This window comes from Chelmon rostratus, chromosome 2 (genome assembly GCF_017976325.1).
Source record: "Chelmon rostratus isolate fCheRos1 chromosome 2, fCheRos1.pri, whole genome shotgun sequence".
NCBI classification, from domain to species: domain Eukaryota; kingdom Metazoa; phylum Chordata; class Actinopteri; order Chaetodontiformes; family Chaetodontidae; genus Chelmon; species Chelmon rostratus.
The window spans coordinates 30,158,055-30,183,293 of record NC_055659.1 but is presented as its reverse complement, the minus strand read 5'-3'; the positions used below and the strand labels follow the sequence as shown (position 1 = coordinate 30,183,293).

The 25,239-nt window shown below is 41.3% G+C and overlaps 1 protein-coding gene across 11 annotated transcripts in view; it reads right to left on the bottom strand.

Annotated features, from left to right (window-relative positions):
• Nucleotides 1–25,239, bottom strand: part of cadpsa (Ca2+-dependent activator protein for secretion a) — a 166,735-nt gene that overhangs the window by 51,462 nt on the left and 90,034 nt on the right. For 2 of the 11 annotated variants that reach the window (XM_041946624.1, XM_041946652.1), the window contains exons 12-18: nucleotides 18,956–19,092; nucleotides 18,305–18,492; nucleotides 10,530–10,631; nucleotides 10,381–10,444; nucleotides 10,030–10,180; nucleotides 2,941–3,038; nucleotides 625–633 (exon numbers count right to left, since the gene is read on the bottom strand). In XM_041946624.1, coding sequence (XP_041802558.1) covers nucleotides 625–633; nucleotides 2,941–3,038; nucleotides 10,030–10,180; nucleotides 10,381–10,444; nucleotides 10,530–10,631; nucleotides 18,305–18,492; nucleotides 18,956–19,092 — 749 coding nt within the window. Of the gene's footprint in view, nucleotides 1–624; nucleotides 634–2,940; nucleotides 3,048–6,554; nucleotides 6,624–10,029; nucleotides 10,181–10,380; nucleotides 10,445–10,529; nucleotides 10,632–18,304; nucleotides 18,493–18,955; nucleotides 19,093–25,239 lie in introns of all 11 variants that reach the window. The other 9 variants (XM_041946600.1, XM_041946639.1, XM_041946631.1 and 6 more) reach the window with 6 other exon arrangements.

Sequence of the window (25,239 nt, the reverse complement as noted above, 5' to 3'; positions counted from 1 at the left end):
TGAGCAGCAACGTAGTGCATTTCATTGAAATGCAAGAGGGGTGATGTCATCTATGATCACAAAAAGCATGCCTCGCATTTCCTCCATTGTGTGTGCTGAAGAATCCAATGGAGAGGAATGGGTTCCTTTAAGGGAAGGAAAGGTGACACAACACCTTCCCCAGGCTTACTTACTGGACTTGGTAGAATAAATGACACATGGCTAAACACAGGAAACAGGTTAGCATTTTCACAGATGATTTGGGGTAGACTCCTAGAAAACAAGGTACAGAGTTGTATTCTTTGAGACAAAATGTTAGACATTTAGCATTAAAACTCACAACTCTGCATTTTGTTTCCTCCGAGCGTAGGTCAATGAGTTCAACAAGTAAAACACATTGCCTAAGTGCTTGTCTCTGTTCTTCATCACCAAAGGCAAAACTGGTGCTAGTTTAGAAGCTACCAAGCACTGCCACAAGCACTTGATTAGCAGTGACCACAAGCTGAAAGGGGTTCTGGGTCATTGTTGAGCAGGGAAACATTAATGATCCTCTACAACAATAGTTGTATCATTAAGTGCATGCACAGGATTTAGAGTAAGGGTAGGGTAGGAGACAGGGCATACGGCACTAAGACAATCACATACCTCTTTTCCCTGTTCAAACATTTCCCCGCAAACCAAATAAATCATTGAAATAAAAAGCAGAGAGGGAATAAGTCAATTTTGATTTGGTTAAATAATGAAATGACAAAAATAATGTGATTCACAGTAAAGTAAACAGCACAGAATTCACAGGAAGAAAGGCAGAAAGACTGGATAGAATACGGAATATTTCAATCAAACAAAACTTCAAAACTGATGTGAAATTCATGTTTTCTTCATTGATGCATTGTTTTTCCCTTAGCCTTTATGGTTTTTGTTCTTATCATTCAATATCTTTTCAGTTCAGTGCTTGCTGCAACAGAGAAGCTACTCTGCTGTGATATAAGGACAGAGCTGATTGATAATTCTCCAATGCTACAAACTTCCCTACACTTTGCAGTGTGTACTTTGTGTCAGCTATCACCCACTGTGCAGGTACAACACAGTATGATGATTCAAAGTAGCATGTGGTCACTGGCGAAGGACTTTGTATTTACCATTTGGAATCTGAATGAACACGAAACTTTGAGCTCTCCAGTCAGGAGGAATACAAAATAACTTGCTCAATTTATCTTCGAAACTAATCTTGAGATTCCCCGTAGCTATTGTGATTCTTTTAAAAACTGTACTGGAAAACAAAGGTAAACATATTCAACGGAAAGTCTACTAATCTGATTTCTGAAGTCAATCAATATCCCGAACATAAACCAAACTCTGTGACTGATAAATCCGATTTAACAAATTGGGAAACAACAGCTGAAAACACTCCTGATGGCTGACAGAACAGTCCACACTAAATGGCATATCTACACAGGTTTCCAACCAAATAAAGATTTAGTAAAAGTGCAGCATAATGCTGTCACTACACTGATGAGGAGAACTTCTCAAACACTGTGCCACCTACATCACCTCCAACAGGTCAACAAATGTCACAAGACTGGTTGTGGCCCATGTGTTGTCAGTTTAAGTCAATTGAAATGATCTAGTTTCAGGATAACTGTGTTTGTCATATAGCTTGGGTGTTATCAAAGAAAATTTGTATTTTATTTGCAGTGTACTGCCAGACAAAGCCTACAGAGGGTTTACTGACTCTGTGGCCATAGTGGACATTAGCTCTTATAGAGGGCTGGTTGTATTTCTGCATTAGCATGGTTATCTCAGTGGTTTAAGATTTACATAATCAACTTCTAAATTGTTATTGCTATCAGCAGTGATAATTTAGGCCAGCCTGTGAGCCATCTTTTCAATAACCATCAATATGTTGCATTTATCATCTGATTAGTACACTAGACAGCATGTCTTTTACAGGCCATTGTTCGTGCTGTTCTGTCTCCAGAAGTGTTTGCTGTGTGGTCTGAACAGTCATTTTCCAGGTGGGTGAAGGTGGAAATGGAAATGTTGTGAAACAGTTGCACTTTGCTTAGATTTAGGCACCTAAACGACTAAGTTAGCTTTAGGCATAGAATATCAGAGAAACTATCATGGGAATATTTTCCAATAATTTTGATGTATAACTTTGATGTTTTTACTTACACAAAAGGACGTCAAGCATTAAGACCCTCATAAAACCAACAAATCTACCAGTTTTGTAAGGCGCTATGGAGATATTATGGGAATATTAGACAATGCTTTAAATGCTGGTAAGCACTTTGATTTGATTTGATTTGATTCACTGCTTGCAAACAGTGTTTCCTATCTGCATACATTTTGAACGCTGTCTGGGTCAGTAATGTAACACTGTTTCTCAAGCCTGGTCCTGGAGTACCACTGCCCTGCATGTCTTAGATGTATCCCTGCTCCAGCACACCTGATTCAAATGAATGGCTCGTTATCAGGCCTCAGCAGAGCCCAGTAACGAGCTGAGCATTTGAATCAGGTGTGTTGGAGCACGGAAACATCTAAAACATGCAGGGCAGTGGTACTCCAGGACCAGGATTGAGAAACACTGATGTAAAACACCCTGCCACTTTGAAGACAGAAAACAACTAATTTCATGTTAAGGCTAATTGGTATTTGTATGCAGATGGACATTAAATTGCTTAAATAAATCCCTTTCAAACAAACATTTAACTGACAATAAGAGACACATTTCCTCCGTTTTAAGATGATGGAAGGAGAAAATATGATCAGGTTGTGTGGAAGCTGATGGATCTCACCAAAGTTCAGTTAGAGAGTAATGAAGCTGATAATATAATTAGCTGAAATTGCTGGTAGAGGGGCAACCCATGCATCTTATTTTTTTGCCCATACAATCCCTGTGTGTGTATCTGTAACTGAGCACAGATGCATGCATGTATGCATGTGTGTTTGCACACTCACCTCCGCATGGTGTTCCTCATTCTGCTGAAGCACCTCAATCACCAACTCGGCCAGGCGAATGGTGTCCTCCAGTTTTTTGGCAGGGGTGACTAACCGCCCTACATTCTCTGCAGCACAAAGGTCAAGGGTCAGTGTGGGCAGCCTCTGAGTCTGATCAGCATTTATTCTGAACAAAGGCTATTGTTGCGACTGTATTCTTACAACAAATGTGTAGAAGAACATGCCTAGTCTGAGAAATAAAAGTGTATCTTTTTTATACAGTATCTAGTTTGTACAAAAGTACATGTAGTATGTTTTACCCATACTGTAATTCCAGGATCGTTACATTCTGTTAAAGCCCTCTTGATACCAAGACTACCCCCACGAGTGAATGGGTGGCTGGAAGTAGTGGCGGCCTGTGGTATGTAGTGAACGAGTCACATCTCTGTCACTGTGACAGAATAGTTATCTGGAGAAAACATGGATGTGATGAGGGGCGTAAACAGCATGTACATTAAACACTCATGCAGTAGTGTGGTGCTTGTGATGTGTTTATCTCCACATTATCTGACTTTGCTGTTTGATTGTTTTGGGTGGTGAAGATGCATCTCACTCTACTTGTGTTAAGAGTAACATACAGACTGCACTGAATGTGACTCTGACTTCCATACAATGCCCTTCAGTATGTTCAGTGAGAGGGCTGAGTTTATACCACAGCAAGATAATGTGCTTGTTTCCAATTGGTTGATAGAAGCCTGCTGGCATTACCTTATAGTGGGTTCAAATGAATAGCGATTGTAATGTACAACCCCAATTGCTAAAGTGAAACTTAAACAGAATGTGATCATTTGCTGATGCTTTTTAAAGTATACTCGATTGAAAAGAGTACAAAGACAATATATTTTATGTTTGACCTCATCAGCTTCATTGATTTTTTCTCAATATCTGTTTATTCTGAGTTTAATGCAGCAACACATTTCATACAAGGAGCAACAAAAGACTGGGAAAGATGTGGAACGCTCCAAAAACACCTGTTTGGAACATTCCACAGGTAAACAGGTGGATAGTATTATGATCGGATATGAAAGGAGCATCCTCGAAAGGCTTAGTTGTTCACAAGCAAGGAAGAAGTGAGGTTCACGACTTTGTGAACACATGATTGGTTAAAGGGTGTTACTACATGGGCTCAGGAACACTTTGTGAAACTGTTGTTGGTAAAGTTCTCACAGTTCTTTTGCAAATGACTGGATTTGAGGATGTACTACACTTTAACTTGCTTGGTAAGAGGACACATTGTTGTGCTTCATCACTTACAATAGAGTAGTGAAGTTAGTGGGGTTAAAGTCAATGGCCAGGGTTCTAAAAGTTAAAACCATATTGTTGGAGGTTTGAGCATTCCCTATATTTGAAAGGAAATGAAAGTTATCTGGTACTCAACACTTACATAACAACAAGACAGAGTTGAGTGGGAGACATCCAATCAGCAAGCTTGTATTCTGTTGTATTGTCACTAGTGGCAGGGAAAAGCTAGAGACTGAGCTTTGAAGAAGACGGCTGATAAATTCAGCCCTGAATTCAACTTTTGGATCTTAAATCAGTTTTAGATGGATTTAGGTGCTATGATACAGTGCTGTGTTTCCCTTTGTAATTCTGAATATGCTACAAAGTAATCAAGTAAACTCTGTAGCTTTGGGGAATTGATTCATGCTTTTTTCGTGTCACATCTCAACTCCTTTAACTCTTGTCTTGATGTGTGGTCACACATCACACTAATTTTAGCCTTTCTTCTTTTACCTTCTTAAACATTGTTTTTGCCTTTGAAGACATTCTTCTGTACTGATGAAATGCTGTCTTTTTTTTTAACCTCACAGAACCTCTAGAACCCTGACCCCATGCACCTTACTACTGTATAGCATGACTCTTTGGTGACTGTCTCCATGCTACACAGTTGGAGCAGTTCAATGGGTCAAATAATGAAAAAAAAAGGTTAGAATATTGGGAAAAAGCAACACTACAAACACCTAAGTGTGTTTGTTATGATCTGATTTATGTCTGTACCATCATCCTGCTGGATAAGAACAGACACACACACACACAGTGCTTTACATGGGTTGATTTGACCATGTCAGAGTCATGACTGTGTTCACACCACTGACAGAGCTCTGGTGGCTCAGTGATGTTGTGGAAAACACAGCATGGTGATGGGTGATTGTCTGCTGGAGCTTAAGTCACACTAACATGGCTGAAAGCTCCCACAGAATTAGACTTCTGTACTGGTTCAAAGGGGGATTGTTGGGATCTCGTGATGTCTGTCAAGTTTGGAAGTGTGCTTTTGCCAATTCTTTTCTATAGAGTTACATATTTCTATATACTTCGATTTTTTAGAATGGACTTCAGCATCATCAGGTCTAAGCAAGTTGACAGCTTCAGTATGTTAATAGCCCGGGTTTTGATGTTCTCACCTCTAAATGCTTCAATGGGATGTTTGACATTGTATGACCAATACAGATATTTCTGACATGTTAGAAGTTTGATGGTCTTCTTTAACTTAATTGGGGTTAAAATGCATTCAGTGCCATCAAAACATTCCTGAAACATATTCTGTGAAGTTCATTGTCCTTTGCTGAACAATTAACAGGTGCAGTATCAGGAAGGTTGTGACAGAGACCATGGCGGTCTGGTTTAAAGTAGACTGGATGTTTTCTGGTTAGGAATGAATACAGTACAACTTCACCTGGGTCCTTCGCTAAGTAAGAGTTACATTAAAAAAAAAACAGGTTGAAAGGATGGAGAGGTGGTGGTGACAGGTGGGAAAATGTCAGGTAGAGGGGGAGAGAGAAGACATTATTCAGTACAGGTAGGAGGAAGTAATGGAAGACAGGAGTCAGACAAAGAGCTAAAGATTAGATTGACTATTCAATAGCAATGCATTGCACACATATATGCAGCCTCTGAGCCAAAGGATTTTTCTTTAAGTGCATTTTGTGATGTAGAAGACTTCAGATGAAGCCAGAAAAAAGGACACAGAACACAAACGGTCTTCGCTTTGACCTGAAATCTTGCAAAATCTGACAAAAGCATTAAATTCTGTTAAAATTCTTGCGATATAAGCCATGAGTATCAGCATTTAATGGTGGTTTCATTCAAAGACAGAAGCATGTTCACAATAGGAATGTGTGGCCTTTGCTTTGACAGCTCGTCTAACCTGGATCCAAAGATGTTTCACTCCAAGCATTGAGAACTGAATAACATGCGTTAATAACTGCAGGATGTAGGTGTCCTCTTTGGATATACCACGATCTTAAACAATCAAGAGGATTTACACACAAGCAACGTAAAAATGCATTCAAATCGCAGACAGACAAAGAACAGGTGGTTTGGGCAGGACTAAAATCAAGCTCACGAAAAGATCAGAATGTGTTTGGAGTGTCTAAGAGACAAATTGAGCTCAAAACATATCAAGACAGTGCAACGAGAAGACTTTACAGACTAAAACAACAGATAGAAACAAAACAAAAGACACCAGGGATGACAAGAACGTGTCACTGGTTGTGGTTGGCCTGCATACTGGTCGTAAGAGAAAAATGAAAGGTGCAGAGGTGGGGGTGATGCTGGGGAATGAGGAAGGTACTCACGAATGGTTAAATCCATCACTTGAGACGCCAAGCAGAAGACAGGATGCTCATACATCTCTCTCTTTTTCCCTATAGAGAAAGAGGGAGGATACCGAGGCATGCGAGAGGCCAGGGTCAGAGAGGACGAGCACAGAGGTCACTAGGATTCGACCAGTATGAGCGTTTCGAGGCCCATACCTGCATCTTACTATTTAACGCCATAAAAGCATGTTACTGTATTATGCATCCAGTGAATTAAAATCTATAAGGTGCAATATGTATCATTTTGAAATGTCTTAATGTTATTAGCACATTAATCCGAATCATGTGGGATAATTAGAAAGTGACCATACTGCAGGCTCTTTGTCACACCTGTGGTTGACTGAAGAGCATGTTGCTTTTCTACAGACCTCGCACTCCTCCCCTGATATGGCATTGCTAGAAACTCCAGCTATGTTTGCACTGAGACAGCAGCATTGTCTTCTGTCAATAAATTATCTTGCAATAATAAAATAAATTTCTCAAAAAACAATTATTCCAAATCAAATACAAAAGCCCAGTTTGTTTTTCATTTTCAACTTTCTCCATTTTTTCAAATGTTCAGCGCTCTATCACAACTTTACATTGTGATTTTTAACACCAAACAGCTTGATTGATGTCATCTTTCTGCTACTCATTTCCTTGCATAGTTCGATTATAAAGATGAACCGAATAAGCAATTTTAAATGATGTGTTTCACTTTCATTTTTGTCACAATGGATAAAAAAGGATTTTATATTTTGAAACTGAAATGTATTTTGTCTTGAAGCACATTAGAAAACAACACAAACCACAGCTCAGAGTTTTTGACATTTCCTCTTGGTTTGAGACTTTCACATAGTTTAGTTTCCAGTTCTTATAACTCATTTAAAATATATCAAAATGATCAATATATCAAAATAAACAAATCCTGTTCTGATTTCTGAGCTATAGACAATCCAGCACTACATAAAATGCCATGTAACAACTGACAGAGGTTAATAGATCATCTTCTTTGTTTACTATAATTACTGATGTATTCAAATGAATTGAGGAATGCTATAGCAATTAGTTAATTAACATGCTACACTAAGCACCTTGGAGATGTCCTTAAACTAGATTTGACCTGATATGCCAAAGTCAGCAAAACAACTTCTCAGTCTAACCTTCAAGTTTCCAGTTTCCAGGATGTCTTTAGCTGAGTGGGGGCAGGGGGCTAAGATTCTGCTAGTTGACAGAATGAGGAAGACGGTGTCACTCCTCTTACTCTGAGAGAGCACCAGAGTACAAGCACACTGTATCCATGGGTGTGTGCCTGGGGTTCAAATATTATGGGCTGTCTACTTTGGATTAACCATTCGTTCCGCCAAGCAGAGGTAAAATGTGAAATATCAGTTTTTTCCCAAAGGTCACAAAGCACACCAGTATGAAGGAGAAGGGTTTTGGGGATAATCAACAATCACAACTGAGATACTAAGGTTCATCTTCCTTAGTGTCCTCAGGGAGGTGATGCTTTCTTTACAGACATCGTCTTAAATTGGCCGTTTAAAGCAGCTAATTGAACTGCTTAATTGAACAACAACATTTTGGGAAATGTGCTTGTTTGCAGGCCTGTGCTATCAGTGTGCATTATCTGACCTAGCTAGGCAACCTCCTCCTACTCTATTATAATTGATACAGAAGACAGTTAACGACAGAAAGAGAGTGCATAAGTGGTCAAGTCTAACAGAGAAATTACATCTTGGTGCTCTCTTTTCTAATATTTTTCTTTGTAATTCTATAACTTTTAGTGAATAACCTGCGACAGCCATCTCATGTAAATGTAACCAAAACATGTTTGGTAGTGTGGCATATGTGTCTCGTGTATGAAAGGAATATTACTTCCGACCTGTTGCGTTTATATATTTTGTCTGGATATTTATAACACAAAGAACCAGACATGTTTAGGCTGAGGCACAGTTAGCCTTCAAGCTGCTTGTGACTACCTTGCAAATTAACGACATGCAACATGTAAAACGGACAGCTTGGGAGATGTCGACTGGTGTATTTTTCACTTTCAACTGAGCTTTGTGCTGAGCTAGGTTAACTCTGCACTGGACACACGAGGATGAAAATGACGTCAGTCTGTTTATCTCATTCTGGCTGAGACAGCAAATAAGCATATTTCCCAAATGTCAGTGTTCCTGTGCCAGTTTAGAGCCACAGGTACAGTTGGTTAAGTGAAGTGAATTTTGAAGAATTATCACATTTATGCAAACAACAACAAAAAGAATCTGGCTTAATGTAGGCACCAGATAGGTGTTCTGACTGTTTTAGATGAAATGTTTCAAAGGTCTGCAAAATTATCATGATGCCTACTAAAGAAAACCTGGATCATGCAACAGGAAAAAACACTGAACTGCCACAAGGGCCAGTCCCATCATGTCTTGTTTATTGGCCTTCCTGTTTTCCACCAAAAGCTAATGAGAAGCAGCAAAAGCCAATAGACAAGGAAGGAGAGGAGTGAGCATGACAATCGTCAGAGAACAAGGAAGAGGAAGGCAGAGGAACAGAAAAGAAGGAGCACCACTTCAGCTACCAGGCAGGCCAAAGTGGGAGGCAGAGGCAGGAGGACTCGGCTGAAAAAGAAGCTGAGGCATGGTGGACAAAGTCAGCATATACACTGAATTGAATGCATTTTTACTTACTGTACATTTAAGACTAAAATAAGTGGAAGATAAGGCAAAATATACATAGCATTTATCACTGAAAACAACCATCATGCCATTAAGAATTACATTATGAAAGAAGATTAGAGAGGCCTTTTCTATGGCTGTGAAGAAAAATGTAGAAGTTAGACTTTGTTTCGAAATTCATCATTGAAATTTATTGCAATGAAATATACTATATTACTGCACAGCTGCTTCACTCAAAGCATCCCCATTGACAACGCACATCTGTGGAAACTAGCTTTATGTACTACAGTATATATAAGTTTTAAGTTATAGAAGTCAATCCCAAACCAGGAAACCAGAGACTACCCTAAATGTGCTAATATCAATTTTTCCACAAGCTTAGTGAAAATTTTCTTTGGTGTTTCTAAAATGTCGTGCACAGTAGTGCCACCTGGCTAATTTTAAGTGCTCATTCCAACAGTTGGAAGACAATGAAGTTATAAATACACATAATATACACCTTGGTTAAAAAAAAAAAACACCACTATCAGTGTTTGACAATGTAATTTAATAACATCCTTGCTTGGTCAAATCTGGAGAACATGGTTACTGATTTTGACTGGCTCTCCCACAGTGTTGGACAAGCTTTCCAATAACAACTACATAACATAACCACATTTTGCACGCACTGCCCCGCTGAGTTCACATATCCTCTCAACACGGCGTTTAGAATCTGAATGCTTGTGTGACAGGAAACTCTCAGCGTTACACTTATTGACTCAGCACGGTCAGAGTTTTTACATTAACAGAAAATATCAAGACACAGGAGCAGCAATGAAGCAGCAATTTACCTTCTAGTTTGGCATACTCTGACAGGCGTTGATAATTGACCAGGGCTGCCTGCTCCAGGCACTTACGGATCACAGCCTTGACTTCCTCTTGTGGAACCGGAGTAACAATATCTTTCATCAGAACCTGAAAGGAAAGGTGGCAACAGTGACACCTCATCATGACAAGACAAATGATGAGAAATGGAAAAGAGAGATGGTCAAAGGTGACAAAAAACTGTCTCCACACACACACACACACACACACACACACACACACACACACACACACTGAACTGACCTGCCGTACTTCACAAAGGAATGCTAAAAGATAAAAAAAAGACTTACCCTTTCGAGTAAGGACAGAGTTGCTTTCAGCGCTCCCTCTGGCCGTCCAAATGGAAAACAGTACCTGTGGAAGCAACAGATTTTCATTTAAACCCTTAGCTTTCCAGTTTAGTGTGAGTTTAACACATGGTTGCAATAGTTGTTCGCACCTGAAGTGTGTAATCTGGTTTTCCAGAAGCACTCGTAGCCGCTCCTTGATCTCCTCAAAGCGCTCTTTCTCTTCCACGGTCACTGTGCCAATACCATCAGGCCTGAAAGACACCATTTACAAGCAATAAAAGGTTTTACTCCCCAGGTAGCCTGTGTTTCAGTGCTGGGGAAGTGAGTAGAGCACTACCATATTCTAACACCACTGGATTAGAATACATTATCAGTCATGGATAATATTATATGTGATATATAATATTTATACCACAAAAAAGAATGCACAGCACTGAACATGAAGTTCTTGCAGTAATATGTAGTAGAAAATGCAGGAATAAGAGTGAAGATCTTGGTCCCTCACAATTGTGACTGTATTTGTTGCACCTCAAGGGACCAATCGCAAATTATCATCCCCAATATATCATTGCTGTAGGCATACTATTTTAATGAATTCCAAGTAAATCTGCTTCACAGCATCAATAAGTGACTATCTATACACGATCCCTGAAAAGTAATCTTGTAACTTTCTAAAACTGACAAACCAACAAGCACTTCATGTAATTGGTCAAGCATGCAGTGGTGTGACAGTATGCAGAATCTGACCCCCTCATCGAACTCTTTTATTATTCTTCATACACCTACTTCTGTCACTTTTTGTGTGTGTACCAGAGTGGTAAAACAAGTACACACAAAAGGCACACAGTTCTGGTAGAGAGACCAGGGAGGTGATGGGATGCAGGTTATTACAGCAGGTTTTCGAGTATGGACATTCAAGACGTGCAGACACTTAGACATAACCAGCCAACACTTGTACACTATAACCTAGTTTGTTTCAACCGTACTCAACCCTTCATTTTGGCCACTTGTATGAATGATCTGATCTGCAATTTCTGCCTTTAACGAAAGCTTGTGACCATGGGTGGGGGCCTAAGCTGTAGATTGTGGTGTAGCTATGAAGCCTACTGTACACATGTTGGTACATGCCACAGCTGATGATGCTTCCTCAAAAGTATCCCAACACATAGGTCTATGGCAGCTACAGAGATACCGCATAGGGACTCTAAGAACTGTGATTGGCTGCTTGTTTTCTCCTACAAGTTTCTAATGCTGGTGACAATTGTTGAAAGCTGAAGACAGAGTCAGTAGTGGAGCAATCTCTTATTTAACAATGACACAAGGAAAACAGAAGCAACCCAGATGTAACTCCACTTGAGCACATGCAAAGTGCACCATCACTCCATTGACTGAAACGTTTTTTATAGGGAGTATAATGAAATGGCCTGATCACATTCTGTCCTATGTTGTGGTGATACCATCAACGGATGAACTCTGACAATAAGATGTAGTAAATGTTTGTAAATGTTTGTGTTGTACAGCACCTCAAAACTCTGGTTTTATGAAAAAAACTTGACTTACTTTCTAAACTATAAATCAAAACCTCTGCTGTAGGTATCTTTGACAGGACCAGTGAACTGAGAGCTTCACATTTAGGTTCAGCTCTTCAGTTTAAATCACAACCACCTAGTAAACACATTAAAGCTGACACAACACCAATCTGTTTGGGTTCCATCTCCCCAAGTCACAAACAGCACCCCGTAGGTGCCCACTCTCATCATTAATGATGCCAAAGCCAATTAAAAGGCAGTGCACTTTATTACAAGCACAATCTGGGAAAAACTATACATGTCTGGCTTTTTCTCTGCTACATCCCTGCACACACATTGCTAGCAGTTAAATATTTCCACACACCCACAGTTACACACTGTTTATTCTCTGTAAAAGACGTCATTAGTTAATTAAACCTAGTTTATTAGAAATAACAAGCCTGCCAGGTTTCATGATGCAAAATTATAGTTAATATTACATGCTACAGGCAATGCCTAGCTGAAAACTGAACACATGAAGACACCTTGAAAAATTTTGAGATTCTCGCCAGTCTTCTTCACCATATTCTTCTTATTACTTCAATAGACGCATGGCAATTACAGCTTTACAAGTTGTGTGTGTGTGTATCCAATGTGTTTATCCTTTGTGACATGGTTGGGTCTGGGTGGAGTGTGAGCAGAGTGCATGTGACAGAAGAGCGCTGGACTGGTGGCCATGACAGCATGATGAGAAGCAGGAGACATGACACTCTCCCTCTCTCTCTCTCCACCCCCCTCCGTCCCCCACCCCACTTGACATGTCATTTCAACAGACAGTGAGAAACTGTCTGTGTGTGAGTGTGAGTGTGTATGTGAGTTTGTGTGTGTGTGTGGTGGTGACAGGATATACTTGCTGCACTGCTCCATGAGTGCTGTGTGTGTTACATTTCAAGGAGTACCAGTTTTGTTAGCATCAGCGATCACCTCATACAGACTCCCCTCAGTTTAACGGACGTTTGAGCAGACAGTCAGTGCCTCACAGCCACCTGTAGGCCTTGACTGCTGAAACTCCTGAAGCCGAGGAAGACTGCATTGAGCTGAGGTTTTTTAATCTGTTTACTCGTTGCTTTGACATCACCAGCAGTTAACAGGCAAGATTTATTCTTTTTTTTTCATCATATTTGTTTTTTTTTCTAAAGCAGACAAGAGGTGCCTACTTAAATTTCAAAAAGCAGACTGTAGAAGTAAATGCTACAAATAATGAATGCAGCCTGAAACGGCATCACGGCTAACTGGTGTTCTTTTTTTTTTCGTATTAGTGAAATAAAAACAAATGATTGTGAGTTTTTGGTCCAAGGAGTGACAATTCTTTGTTCCGATAATCAGGAGCTTTGAGTTAACACGTGTACTCGCCTTTTTGATGTTTTTCTGCGCCCTTTGTTTTGTGGCTGGTGATTCTATGCAATGCATATAGATATTGGTACATACAAGCCTGACACAAAAATTGGAGAGGAATTGTCATAAAAATGACAGTAAAAAGCCCTCTCACCTTTCACATTGTGACAGAAAATGAAAGAGGAAAATTTCACACTAATTAAGTCCTGCAGGGCTCTCTCTCTCTCTCTCTCTCTCTCTCTTTTTTTTTTCTTTACTTCCAGCCGCGTGTTGTTTCTTGGCAGCTTCCTCATGCTTGCTTGACCTCATGACCTCACAGCTCGGATGACGACAACAAGCAAATGAGCCATCAATGACAGACAGACGGCCAGCCAGCAACACTTTCACGTCTCCTGCTCTACGCAGCGGACAACCTCATCAAGTCCTTAAGGTAGACTGCTGTGTAACATGTTGGCTTTAGAAATCTCCTGCAATTTCAGTTTGAAAAAAATCCCAAAATGCAGCTTGGACTGGAAATTACTGTACGCCATTGCTACTGTAGCATACTGCTCTCCTTTGTCATTTTCAGAATGCATTCTTTATTCATACACTTTCATTTCCAGAATCAATCAGTCTAGAGTTGAAATGAATAAATGATTAATCAGTTACTTGATTGACAGAAAATGAATCAACTATTCTGATAACCGATTAATCATTTAGTCATTTTAAAATGCAAAAATAAATAAACAAATAAATAATAAAAATCTCTGGTTCCAATTTCACACATGTAAATAATTGCTGCCTGTCTTTATTTTCAATGACATTAAGTGAATAGCTTTGAGGTTTGGACTATTAATCAACAATTTTCAACAGTCAACAGACATCTTATGGCCGATTGAGAAAATAATTGTCAAATTACTTCTAATTTTATTTTATTTTTTTAAAGGGGGTGGTTAGCAGCTGCCATAAATCATCCTGAAAATATTTGAGGAGCAAAATTATTTTCTAAAAAATAAAACACTTAAATTGGGATATAAGCTGACTCTCTCATGATTGCTAGTTTATTATGGATCTTGTTTACATATCCCAACCTTGCTTCATCATGTATCATAAATCTGTCTTTAAATATATATTTCAAAAGCACTGCACCTCAGCACAACCCTGCATGCGTGTCTGGAAGATATAGCATGCATTAAAAGCAATGTAAATGTTACATATAAGACAACATGAGCCCATCCTTTGACATTAAGTAAGGAGAGTTTTGGCAATCTACAGACTTCTTCCTAGTTGTTCACTCACTTCAAAAAATTAACACATAATACATACATGTTTGTAGCTGTACAAGCTGTCATATGTCTCAGGTAAATTTAAATACACATGGTGTTTGATAAGAAATTTAAGTTTTTTCTATTTGACATTTTGTTTCTTTCAAAGCCATTTCCTAACAAACAGAGGATCTAAAAGGAGGCGACATTTAGCTGGACAGGAGTCAAATCCTGACACTTGAGCAGGCGACCGGGCAACTGAGTCCAACTTGGTCCACCAACACCTCCAGGCCAGCAGGCTATTAGGAGGCAGGGGTGGGGGTGGGGTGTTTGTGTGTGTGTTTGTTTGGGTGGGGGGGTGGTCTGGATGAGGTGTGTGCACTGGGGCACATGCAGCAGCGTTGGCAGCGGAGACATTCGGCCGTCACACATGACAACCTGTCAGCCTGTCATGCCTTGACCTCCAGGCACAGAGGCTGGACTGGCAGGACAGGTCTTTGTTTGATGTGTGTGGATGTGGATGTGTAGATATGCAGCATTTATTATTTTGGGATTTTATGACAAGAAAATGTACATTTGGATGTGAATTTACACGTATGTGGTATCCATCTTCAATATTAACAACAAACTGTGCTGAACTCTGTCCTCTGCAGCAGGAAGCAGCCATTCGGGTTTGAAGCAAACTACTCCTCGCGTATGTCCATTTATTTTTGTGAAAAAATGAGTGCTAAGCCTCCACATGTCTCTCTCCACAGATCTCAGTCCTTTTCTCATCATATTTGTCTTCTACAGTGTTTTTCTCTCTTTCTTTTTTTCTCTGTTTCTCTTGGTGCGAGTGCTGTCCATCTGTCCATGCTGATCAGAAAAGGCCTCAGTCCTCAGTCACTGTCAGCAGGACAGAGGGAAGGAGGGATGGATGGATGGGGGGAGGTGGAGGGGTTGCACAGACAGACAGCCCTCCCCGACCTTTGCCCTCAGCGCCGGAGTGGCCCTCGTCTATCTTTGTTAAGCTTCATGCACAGACGGCTGACTGTGATGTTGACAGATTGGATGTCCACAGACATCATAGCAGATTAGACAAGAGGTAAATACTGCAACTTAGATAACAGGGTACATACTGGAATAAAGACCAGATGACTCCTCTGTCACTTACCACAGAATCGTCAAGAAATTCCACCATTTGATCTCTAACTGAGGATTGCTCCTCAAAAAGCAGAGAATATTTCGGAACATGCTACTGTTCCTCATTTAGTTTATACAGAGCCACAGAAAAGACTGAGTTGGCTTCAATGGATGTCTCTTCCTCCTTTCAGCGGCTGCTTTGACAGACAGTGTGCTCATGTTCAAGTTTGCTCTCTGCTGTAGTGTAAAACATTCTCAAACTGATGCTAATAACTATTATATTTAAATTATCTTGGCCATTCAAGTTAATAGAGATTGAGGATTAATGTTGTAGTAAAGAGCCAGGCCCTTCTGGGTTGTTAATGTTAAGGTGTTGTGTGTGAGTGCAGACATTAAATGGGGTAAAGTATGATGCAATATTAGTCTTATCTAACAACTTGGATAAATTAGGATTAAGATTAATTGAGATATCTTTTTACTTTTCTTTTCAGAGAATGCAAAGGTTTCATCTCCAGCGATGCCTTGCGATGATAGCAGCTGTCCAGAGTCCAGTGACAGTACTTCAACCAGCAAGCAGCAAAAAACAGACTGAAAAACTTTATTGTCCAGGGTTGGCACCTGTATTGTATGAGTCAGAGGGACAACCTTAGTTCAGGCTTAGGTCAGAACATCTGCTTCTCAACCTCCACTGAGAGATGGAAGGGGAGATATGAAGCCCGTCCTCAAAAAGATCTCCTGCCCTGTGCTCCTCTCAGCCACTGAAGCATGACACATTCGTCCATGCTCATCCCTGCGAGGGGGGCACTAGACCATTCCAGAACTGTTCAGCCTGTGTGCACAGGCTACTACAAGCACTACTACAACTACTACTGTTCAGCCCCTGAATCTCAACCAGAGAGATCTGTGGCATGTCATGCACACGTCCACAGTGCTAGCTTAGTCTTGCCTTCAACGTTCAAAATGCAATTCCTATTAGGAACACTAGGTGTTACTATCAATATACACTTGGTCAATTTTCACTAGACTGGCCTAACTTACCAATTAACACAGTCTCTTAAACTAAACGATTGATGGCCCAGGTCACCTTTTTTTTCTCCATGAGGCCTCTGGTAGGCAAAGTTTGGACACCCCTGACCTTAAGACCCTGTCCACTAGATTTTACACAGCTACTTCCTGTGACCCTGTACTTACTGTAGTCGTGTGTGCGGGACTATTCTGACAATTGGAGCGACAACTTTGTTCACTTTAGTTTTAACAACTACAAGGAGCTTTTTCATTTTGTGTTGATTTTGGCAGCCCCTATGGACGAAAGTGGAAGTGTTTTCACCACCTTGTGAAGGTAAAGATCTGGATCTGGAGTAAGATCGGGTGAAAGACAACTTAATACTATTTTTTTAAACAGCAATGTGAGATTAATAACTGTAATATGACAAAGATGAAACAAAGTGAACTTTGTTGTTGTACCGTTTATACACCTACATAGGTTACACGTAAGCCTACAACTAACAGATCTGGTTGCTCGATAGTAATAGTAATTTGTTGAGAAACCTTTAGTTATCAGCATTCTTCCAATCCATACCTGTCTAGGAGGAAGAGGGCTGATTCAGGATCAGTTTTGAAACCTTTCAAATCCTGCAGTTCTGTCCATCTGTTGAACGATTTTTTGTTTTTCTTCGGTCAACTCTTCTTTTTCTCCTTGCTGATCCTACCGCAGTATCAGCCATGACCACAAAGTATAATGTCAAAATAAAATGATCTGAAGAAAAATCTTGTCCTGTGCCTTTTAACGGGTTAGGCTCTTCCGGTCTGCAAGCCGTAAATTGTTTCATCTGATTTGCAGGGAACATGACCTATGACCATTAAGAGTAATTACATTGAAATAGCCAAAATTGATGATGTAGGTCATACAGAGGTATCGGTATAAAATTGAGACTGTTTCATAACCAGTGAAAACTTGTCTGACTGTCTAATGATGGTGATTTTGGATAGTTAACACTAAGAATGATGGCTAAAATCTTTTAAAGAAGATGTTTATAGCTCCTCCTTGGTTAGACTATACAACACAGACTAGAGGTGACTTACCTTCTAATTCCTGAGAAAATTGGGGATCTGGGATCCTTTTTCCTCATGAACTCAATGATTTTGAGTTCTCTCTTAGTAGTTTGGGCAGGGAGCTCAGGGACAGAGGGGAACAGTGCTTGTTCAAGTTCGGCCTCAGATACCGGCCAGTTTAACAACTTAGACAAATGTTGACTAGGCGTGGTTTTGTGGAATTGCAGGGTTTGGGGAACAGTGGAGGAGGGTCATTTTTGTGGAAATGAACAAGGTAAAGGGGTTATCCAGGAAAAAAGAAAAAAGAAAGATAAAAAGTGAGCATGCACAGTGAAAACCAATAGACATGCAAGAGAAAACAAGTCGAAGGATACAATTGAAAAGCATAAAAAGGGGGGTTGAGGTGTCATACTTGCATCATATATGTTCCCATATGTGTGGACTGGCTTGTTGGTCACTAGCTTGTCATCATTTGCCAGCTCCAACTTCAGTTTTTATAATACCAAATGATGTTTTGACCTTCTTTAATTTTAGCATCCAGGGATAGTTTTGTACGTGGGGGAAAGAGATTGACATGGGACAGGCCAGCAGTGTGATTTGCACCTGTTTCCATGGACATGGGAGGCACAGAAGGCAAAGCTGTAGTGCAGCAAGGTAGGGTCAATCATGGCTCCATTCTCCGCCCTCTCCAGAAGATCGCTCAGGTAACATAAATGCCGATGGCAACCTCGAACGCCGTAGCGGGCACAGTACTCGTCCAAGACAAACACTTGACCGGGACTGAACCAGCCCTGGGGGTAACACAAAAACACTGCTCTGTGACAAGGTGATGAGTTAAACAGATGTTAATGCACACACATAGGCAGCTTGCTACACAACACTGATATCTTTGCCTGATTAGGTGAACATATGGCTCTGTGATGGACTGATTGTGACCTGAGTGACTGTTAGTGCATCCTCAGCGTGTCTTAAGGTGTGCTCAGAACATGAAGTGAATCTGTGTCAGATGGTCCAAAGAATGCTGAAACCCCTCCCAAACACCTTTCTGATAGTGTAATCAAGCATGCCAGCAGCAATTTTCCAAGTTCCCAAAATGACAAACCAATCACGCCCTCTTTATGCAGTATTTAGTCAGGTACGTGGTGGTGGAAGATTAGGCCCTCTCTTTTACACACTGTGTTTTTCAGTCTTCACTCAACTATTTCTACACAATCTTACACAGTGACAGTTACATTGATATAAGCCTTCCCTTACCAGGCAGGAGTAGGAGTCGTTGAGTCTGTGGTCCAGAGTGAGGCGCTGTACCAACTCAAACAGCGAGCCATGGTCAAAGTTACAGGGGTTGGCTGAAATAAATTCATCCATGCCATGCTTCTGGGCTCGATCAGCATCTGTGCACAACCATGTACCCGTCAAATGAGGAGGCAGACAGAAACAGAGAGAGAAACAGAAGGCAAATATCAGACCTTGGTTAAAAAAAAAAAAAAACAAGAATAAATTGAGCCAAATAATCTTATGAAGAGCCAACAATAAAGCAATACTGTACACACGTTTATTACAAGGGTTAGAGTTAACTGCAAATTTAAATTAAATAGAGTACGTATTACAACTCTGCAAAATGTAGGAAGACACCAAAGTCATAATTTATAATGGGTACAGGTTTTGTAAAACTGTTCATAAAAGTCTTTTTTGATGCAATAGCACTCTATTATCTAAATACGGGACCGTACTTTTACACATGTTTAATCAGCCAATAGGTTATGTATCCAGCATTGACTCCATTATGGCCCCTTCATGAGGGTTGCAAGTTTTGACTCAATACGCAGGAAAAAGTTCAGGTAGACGGGAAAGTTTTCCAGGCAGCTTCCAGGAAGTGACTGCTCATGTAGAGGTTGAGGGTTAGTTCTGAGATCATGTTCATGTTGTGTTCATGCATATTCATTCGCTCATCAATTTGAATGTATGCAAAAGTCAAAGTCAAAGTCAGCTTTATTGTCAATTCTGCAGTATGTACAGGACAAACAGAGAATCGAAACTGCGTTACTCTTCAACCCTTTGTGACAGGACATATATTAGAAAAGAGATAAATAAAAACTGTACAATCTAAATAAAAACTGTACAAACTAGGTAAGTAAAAACTGTACAATCTAAATAAAAACTGTACAAATTAAGTAAGTAAAAACTGTACAATCTAGATAAAAACTGTACAAACTAAGTAAAAATTGTACAAACTAAACAATGAAACATTGAGAATGTAATAGTGCAAATGTAAACGGTAGTGCAAAAAGAATTAGCTTAACAACTGGTGGTGAATAAAGTGACAGTGTGTTGTTTTCCTGAGGGGAGGGGTTCACATCAGTGAGAGTTTGTAGAGTCCAGGGTGTATACGTGTGTGTGTGTGTGAGTGTGTGTGGTGGGGGCATATTAGAGCGGCAGCGGGGTGTATTTCAGTGTCCAGCCAGGGAGTGTGTGTGTGTGTGTGTGTGTGTGTGTGTGTGTTGGGGGGGAAGTTATAGTCCAGGTTGAGTGTTTGTGTGGAGGAGGGGGAGGGCAGGGAGAGAGTTCAGCATCCTGACAGCCTGGTGGACGAAGCTGTCCCGCAGTCTGCTGGTCTTGGCCCGCAGACTCTGCAGTCTCCTCCCTGATGGCAGCAGGCTGAAGAGGCTGTGTGACGGGTGGGTGGGGTCACTCGCAATGCAGAGGGCTTTGCGAGTGAGGCGGGAGGTGTAGAGGTCATGGAGGGAGGGGAGAGAAGCACCGACGATCTTCTCAGCTGCTCTCACGATGCGCTGGAGGTTCTTCCTGCAGGACGTGGAGCAGGCGCCATACCACACGGTGATGCTGCTGGTCAGGACGCTCTCAATGGTGCCTCTGTAGAAGGTGTGCATGATGGGGGCCGGGGCTCTAGCTTTCCTCAGTTTGCGGAGGAAGTAGAGGCGCTGGTTCGCTTTCTTGGCCAGCGATGTGGTGTTGGTGGTCCAGGAGAAGTCCTCAGTGACGTGCACACCCAGGAATTTGGTGCTGCTTACCCTCTCCACCGTAGCACCATTGATGGTAAGGGGGGCATACTGGGGGCGTCTTCTCCTGAAGTCCACAACAATCTCCTTCGTCTTCTCCACATTCAGAGAGAGATTGTTGTGTTTACACCACGAGGCCAGGCGGCTCACCTCGCTCCTGTAGTCCGCCTCATCGTCGTTGCCGATGAGACCCACCACAGTTGTGTCATCGCCGAACTTGACGAGGAGGTTGGAGCTGTGGGACGGTGTGCAGTCGTGGGTCAGCAGGGTGAAGAGGAGGGGGCTCAGCACACATCCTTGGGGGGCCCCCGTGTTCAGTGTGGTGGTGCTGGATGTGTTCCTGCCGACACGAACTGCCTGAGGTCTCCCAGTCAGGAAGTCCAGCAGCCAGTTGCACAGGGAGGTGTTTAGTCCCAGCTGGTCCAGTTTTGTGATGAGCTGTTGTGGGATGATTGTGTTGAATGCTGAGCTGAAGTCTATGAGCAGCATTCTGACGTAAGAGTCTTTTTTGTCCAGATGTGTGAGGGCTGAGTGGAGGGCAGTGGAGATGGCGTCATCGGTCGAGCGGTTGGGCCGATAAGCAAACTGTAAGGGGTCCAGGGAGGGTGAGAGGACAGTCTTGATGTGTTTCAACACTAGCCGTTCGAAGCACTTCATGAGGATGGGGGTGAGTGCTACCGGACGGTAGTCGTTGAAACAGGAGGGCGACGACTTCTTCGGGACAGGGATGATGGTGGTGGTTTTGAAGCATGTGGGGACAACAGCTTGGCTCAGCGAGATGTTGAAGATGTCTGTGAAGACATCCGTGAGCTCTCCGGCACAGTCCCTCAGCACGCGACCAAAACACATCAGCACATCCTTTTAGTTTCCAGTTTATTTCCTTCCATGCAACTACATTGATTTTGTATTGATTTTGGTGTGAGTGCTACCAAAACACATGGAAGGAGGACTGCAAACAATAAAGGCAGTGCAACCACAGCATTTTACTGCTAGCAGCTGCATAGGTGTGCTCATGAACATAAGAGTTAATTGCCTTGCTAAGGGTACGTCATCAATACTTAGTGAAAAAGGAAAGTGAACTCAGTGGCCCCTTCGGATCCCACTAACTTGAACTTGAATTCTTCCACTTTCTAAATGCTAGTGTGTGTGTGTGTGTGTGTGTGCGTGTGTGTGTGTGTGCGTGTGTGTGTGTGTGTGTATGCTGTAGAAAACGCTTGGGTCACATCACGCCTTGCAATCCTGGCAGGCATCCCTAACAAACTGATCCACTGACTTCAACTCATCCACAGCTCTGCAGCACAGATTACTGCATTTTCAACATGTGACTCCCCTGGTGATTCAACTACACTGACTCCCTCTGTCACAACGGATTACCTTTAAAATCTTATTATTATTACATCTCAAACTTTCCATGATCTATCCCCTGCTTATCTCCTTCAGACTTACACTCCCTCCCACTCCCTGTGGTCTTCATCAGCAGGTCTACTGGCACTAACAGCCATCAAAGTTGGCACCATGCCCACCAGGGTCTTCTCCTATGTTACACCCAAACTTTCGAACTTATTTCTCTCTCATACCTGCATACTAAATTACTAAACTTAACTGTACTCTTAAAGCCATCTTTGTAAACTAGCTGACTCATTTTAACTGCAAAAACTACATCTTCATACTGCATCTTTCATACAACAAACAAGATTTGAACACATTACTGAGATATGCTCTGTTTGTTATTGCATGTTTTATTGCTGATCTTATATGATATGAGATGACCTTGAGTGCCTTAAAAAACTGAATGGAATATAACAAATTATTATTATTATTATTGTTATTATTATTATTATTATTATGCAAGATTGCTAGGGGCTGTACATCCATCCAAACCTGCAGGCTGGCTCCATCAGGCTTTGCTGGGGTACAAAGGGGAGGGGGCACCTGCTCTGTTTCTTTCTTGCATTTATGTCAGCAATTTAACAAATCATTCTACTATGCTGAGCCAATGTTGCACCAACTCAAACAGTGTTTTGGATTAGATGCTAACTAAAGACAATGGTTTTTATTTGTCACAACAAGATAACCTTATACTATCGACTATTCTGCCAGTTGGTCAATAAAATTATATTAACTTTCATTGGACCACTAGCATTAGGACAGCTCTATTGATGAGCCTCAGAGTGAAAAATACAATCCAGGTACAACGCATGGATATAACTGTCTCTCAGGGTATGCAAGTAAAACAGCAATGAAATCCTTAGTCGAGATTACTAGAACATATACAACACATGAATTCATCTATGACTACACTCCATTAAGCTTTATATGTTGTCAAAATCATCATCGCTTTCCTGTCTGTTCCAAAGATCAAAGGCATGCATTCAACGTGCCATGAAAGCACTTGTTTGCTTTCGGACCCTGCTGTGTCCAAGTTTTCCTCAAGTCTAGTGAACACTGCGCAGTATGTGCAGTATGTTTGACACCTAGACACCAACCAATACTCCACACTATCTGAGTCACATTAAGCATGACCATGTAAGCATAATCAAGGTTTTAGAAAGACTTTTGACCAAAATTAGGTCACCGGATTATGTAATACAGTAATCCCTCGCTATATCGCGCTTCACTTATCGCGGCTTCGCTGCTTCGCGGATTTTTTTTACAGTGTTTTTTTTTTTTACAGCGCTTTGAAGGTGACATGTCCGTTTATAAAAATCTTCTTGCTCAGAAAAAGAAAGAGTGCCGACAACTACCCATAACTATGTTCTTCTCTCGGGCAAAGACTCCTGCGCAGCCTTCAGTAGAAAAAGACGCTACAGCGCAGCGGAGTCAGGACGAAGAGGCACAGCTGGATGGACTGTGAAATACGCGAGTGACAGTATTTCCTGTTTTGTATCATAGTTTTTGTTAAAAAAAACGTTAATATTTGCATTTATTAAACGAATTTTAGGCGTGAAAACAAGTTTTGGCGTTTTGTTTCATTCTATAGTACAATATTGCATTGTAAAATAATAGTAAAAATGAAGATATATCTACTTCGCGGATTTCCCTTATCGCGGGTTATTTTTGGAACGTAACCCCCGCGATAAACGAGGGATTACTGTAATGCAGAATCCATTTAATATTGTGCAAATTCCAAAGCAGCTAATCAAATTACCAAAAACTGGCCGTCATTAAACCCGGGCCTTCGAGGCTCCTTGGGTCTGGGGCCATCATGCATTTCAATGCTTTGACCAGTTGGTAAACCAGCTTTGTGCACTAGCTCACTAACTATTGAACCCAGTCACAGAGAACACTCATTCACTATGTTGAGATGACACACAGCTCATCTATAACACTCTCCGTCATTTCTGCTTACACTTGAGTGTCCGCTTTCTGTCCCATCAGTCAGGACAAACCTGGGAAAAATGTGAATGAAGGTTACACTGAACTACACACCAATCAAGACATTCTCCAGCCAACGTCCTCTTCACTGCCTAACGAAGGCACCCCAGCTGTCAATCAACAAACAAAACAAAGAGCAGGATGCTGGGAGCTGATTGTGTTCCCTCAACAAGTCCCCCCCAACCTCCCCCAAAAATCAAAAAGGTGACATTGTGGTGCCCCTTTGGTCTGTAACTGGTGGCCTGTCAGGTCTGTTTGATGTGAGTGAGCGGGAGTGGAGGCAGGAGTGCTGGACAGTAACATGCAGTGACATTAGTCACCCCCGTCCGTCTGGGCTGAGGAAAGATGGCCCTGACAGTGATTGATGGCTGCTATTCATTTATAGATCCAGAAAAGAGGAACCGGGAGGCAGCGGACACACTGCTGGTCCTGGGTTTGATGGTCAAAAGTATTTGGGGCTATTAACACGTGGCTTTTCTGTGGACTGATAATGAAACCTATCTAGGTCTTTCTGTCACTACACTTGTGAGGATCTTCATCTATGCTCTACCTTTGTCACAGCTTCTGACAGCTAATTTATTTTCAAACTCAAAACAACTGTATTGAAGCACCAACGATGAGTTGGGAGATATGTGTGGGAGTTGGGAATTTCTACAAGCACAGTTTTAATGTCTTTAAATTCAACCATGAACTGAATTGAACTTATCATTAGTGGGTTGTTTCTGTAGAAACTGTGGTGGGATTGCTGAAAAGTTGAGCTGTTTTAGACAGCTGGGAGTTGAAATGCATTGCTTGAAAAGCTGGAAGCTGGGCTGTACTGCTTCATGTATGGCTGGATCTGAACAGCATTGCTTGAAAGATGGCTGAGCTGGCTTAGGTGTATGAAGGAGCAGCTGAAGGAGTACGAGGAGATGGATTGATAGGAAAGGGATAAAGGGGACAAAATATAGTGTAAGCAATGGCAGGTGGTGAAATGAGTTATACTGTATGGACTTATAGGAGCTTAAGTGTACAGAGAGGGAGCTGACGTCTCTCGGGTGGAATACGGGTTAACCATCAACTAAGCCTTTAAAGCACTGCCACACACTAGAAGTCAAGTTGCATTTTGTGTGTGTGTGTGTGTGTGTGTGTGTGTGTGTACATAAA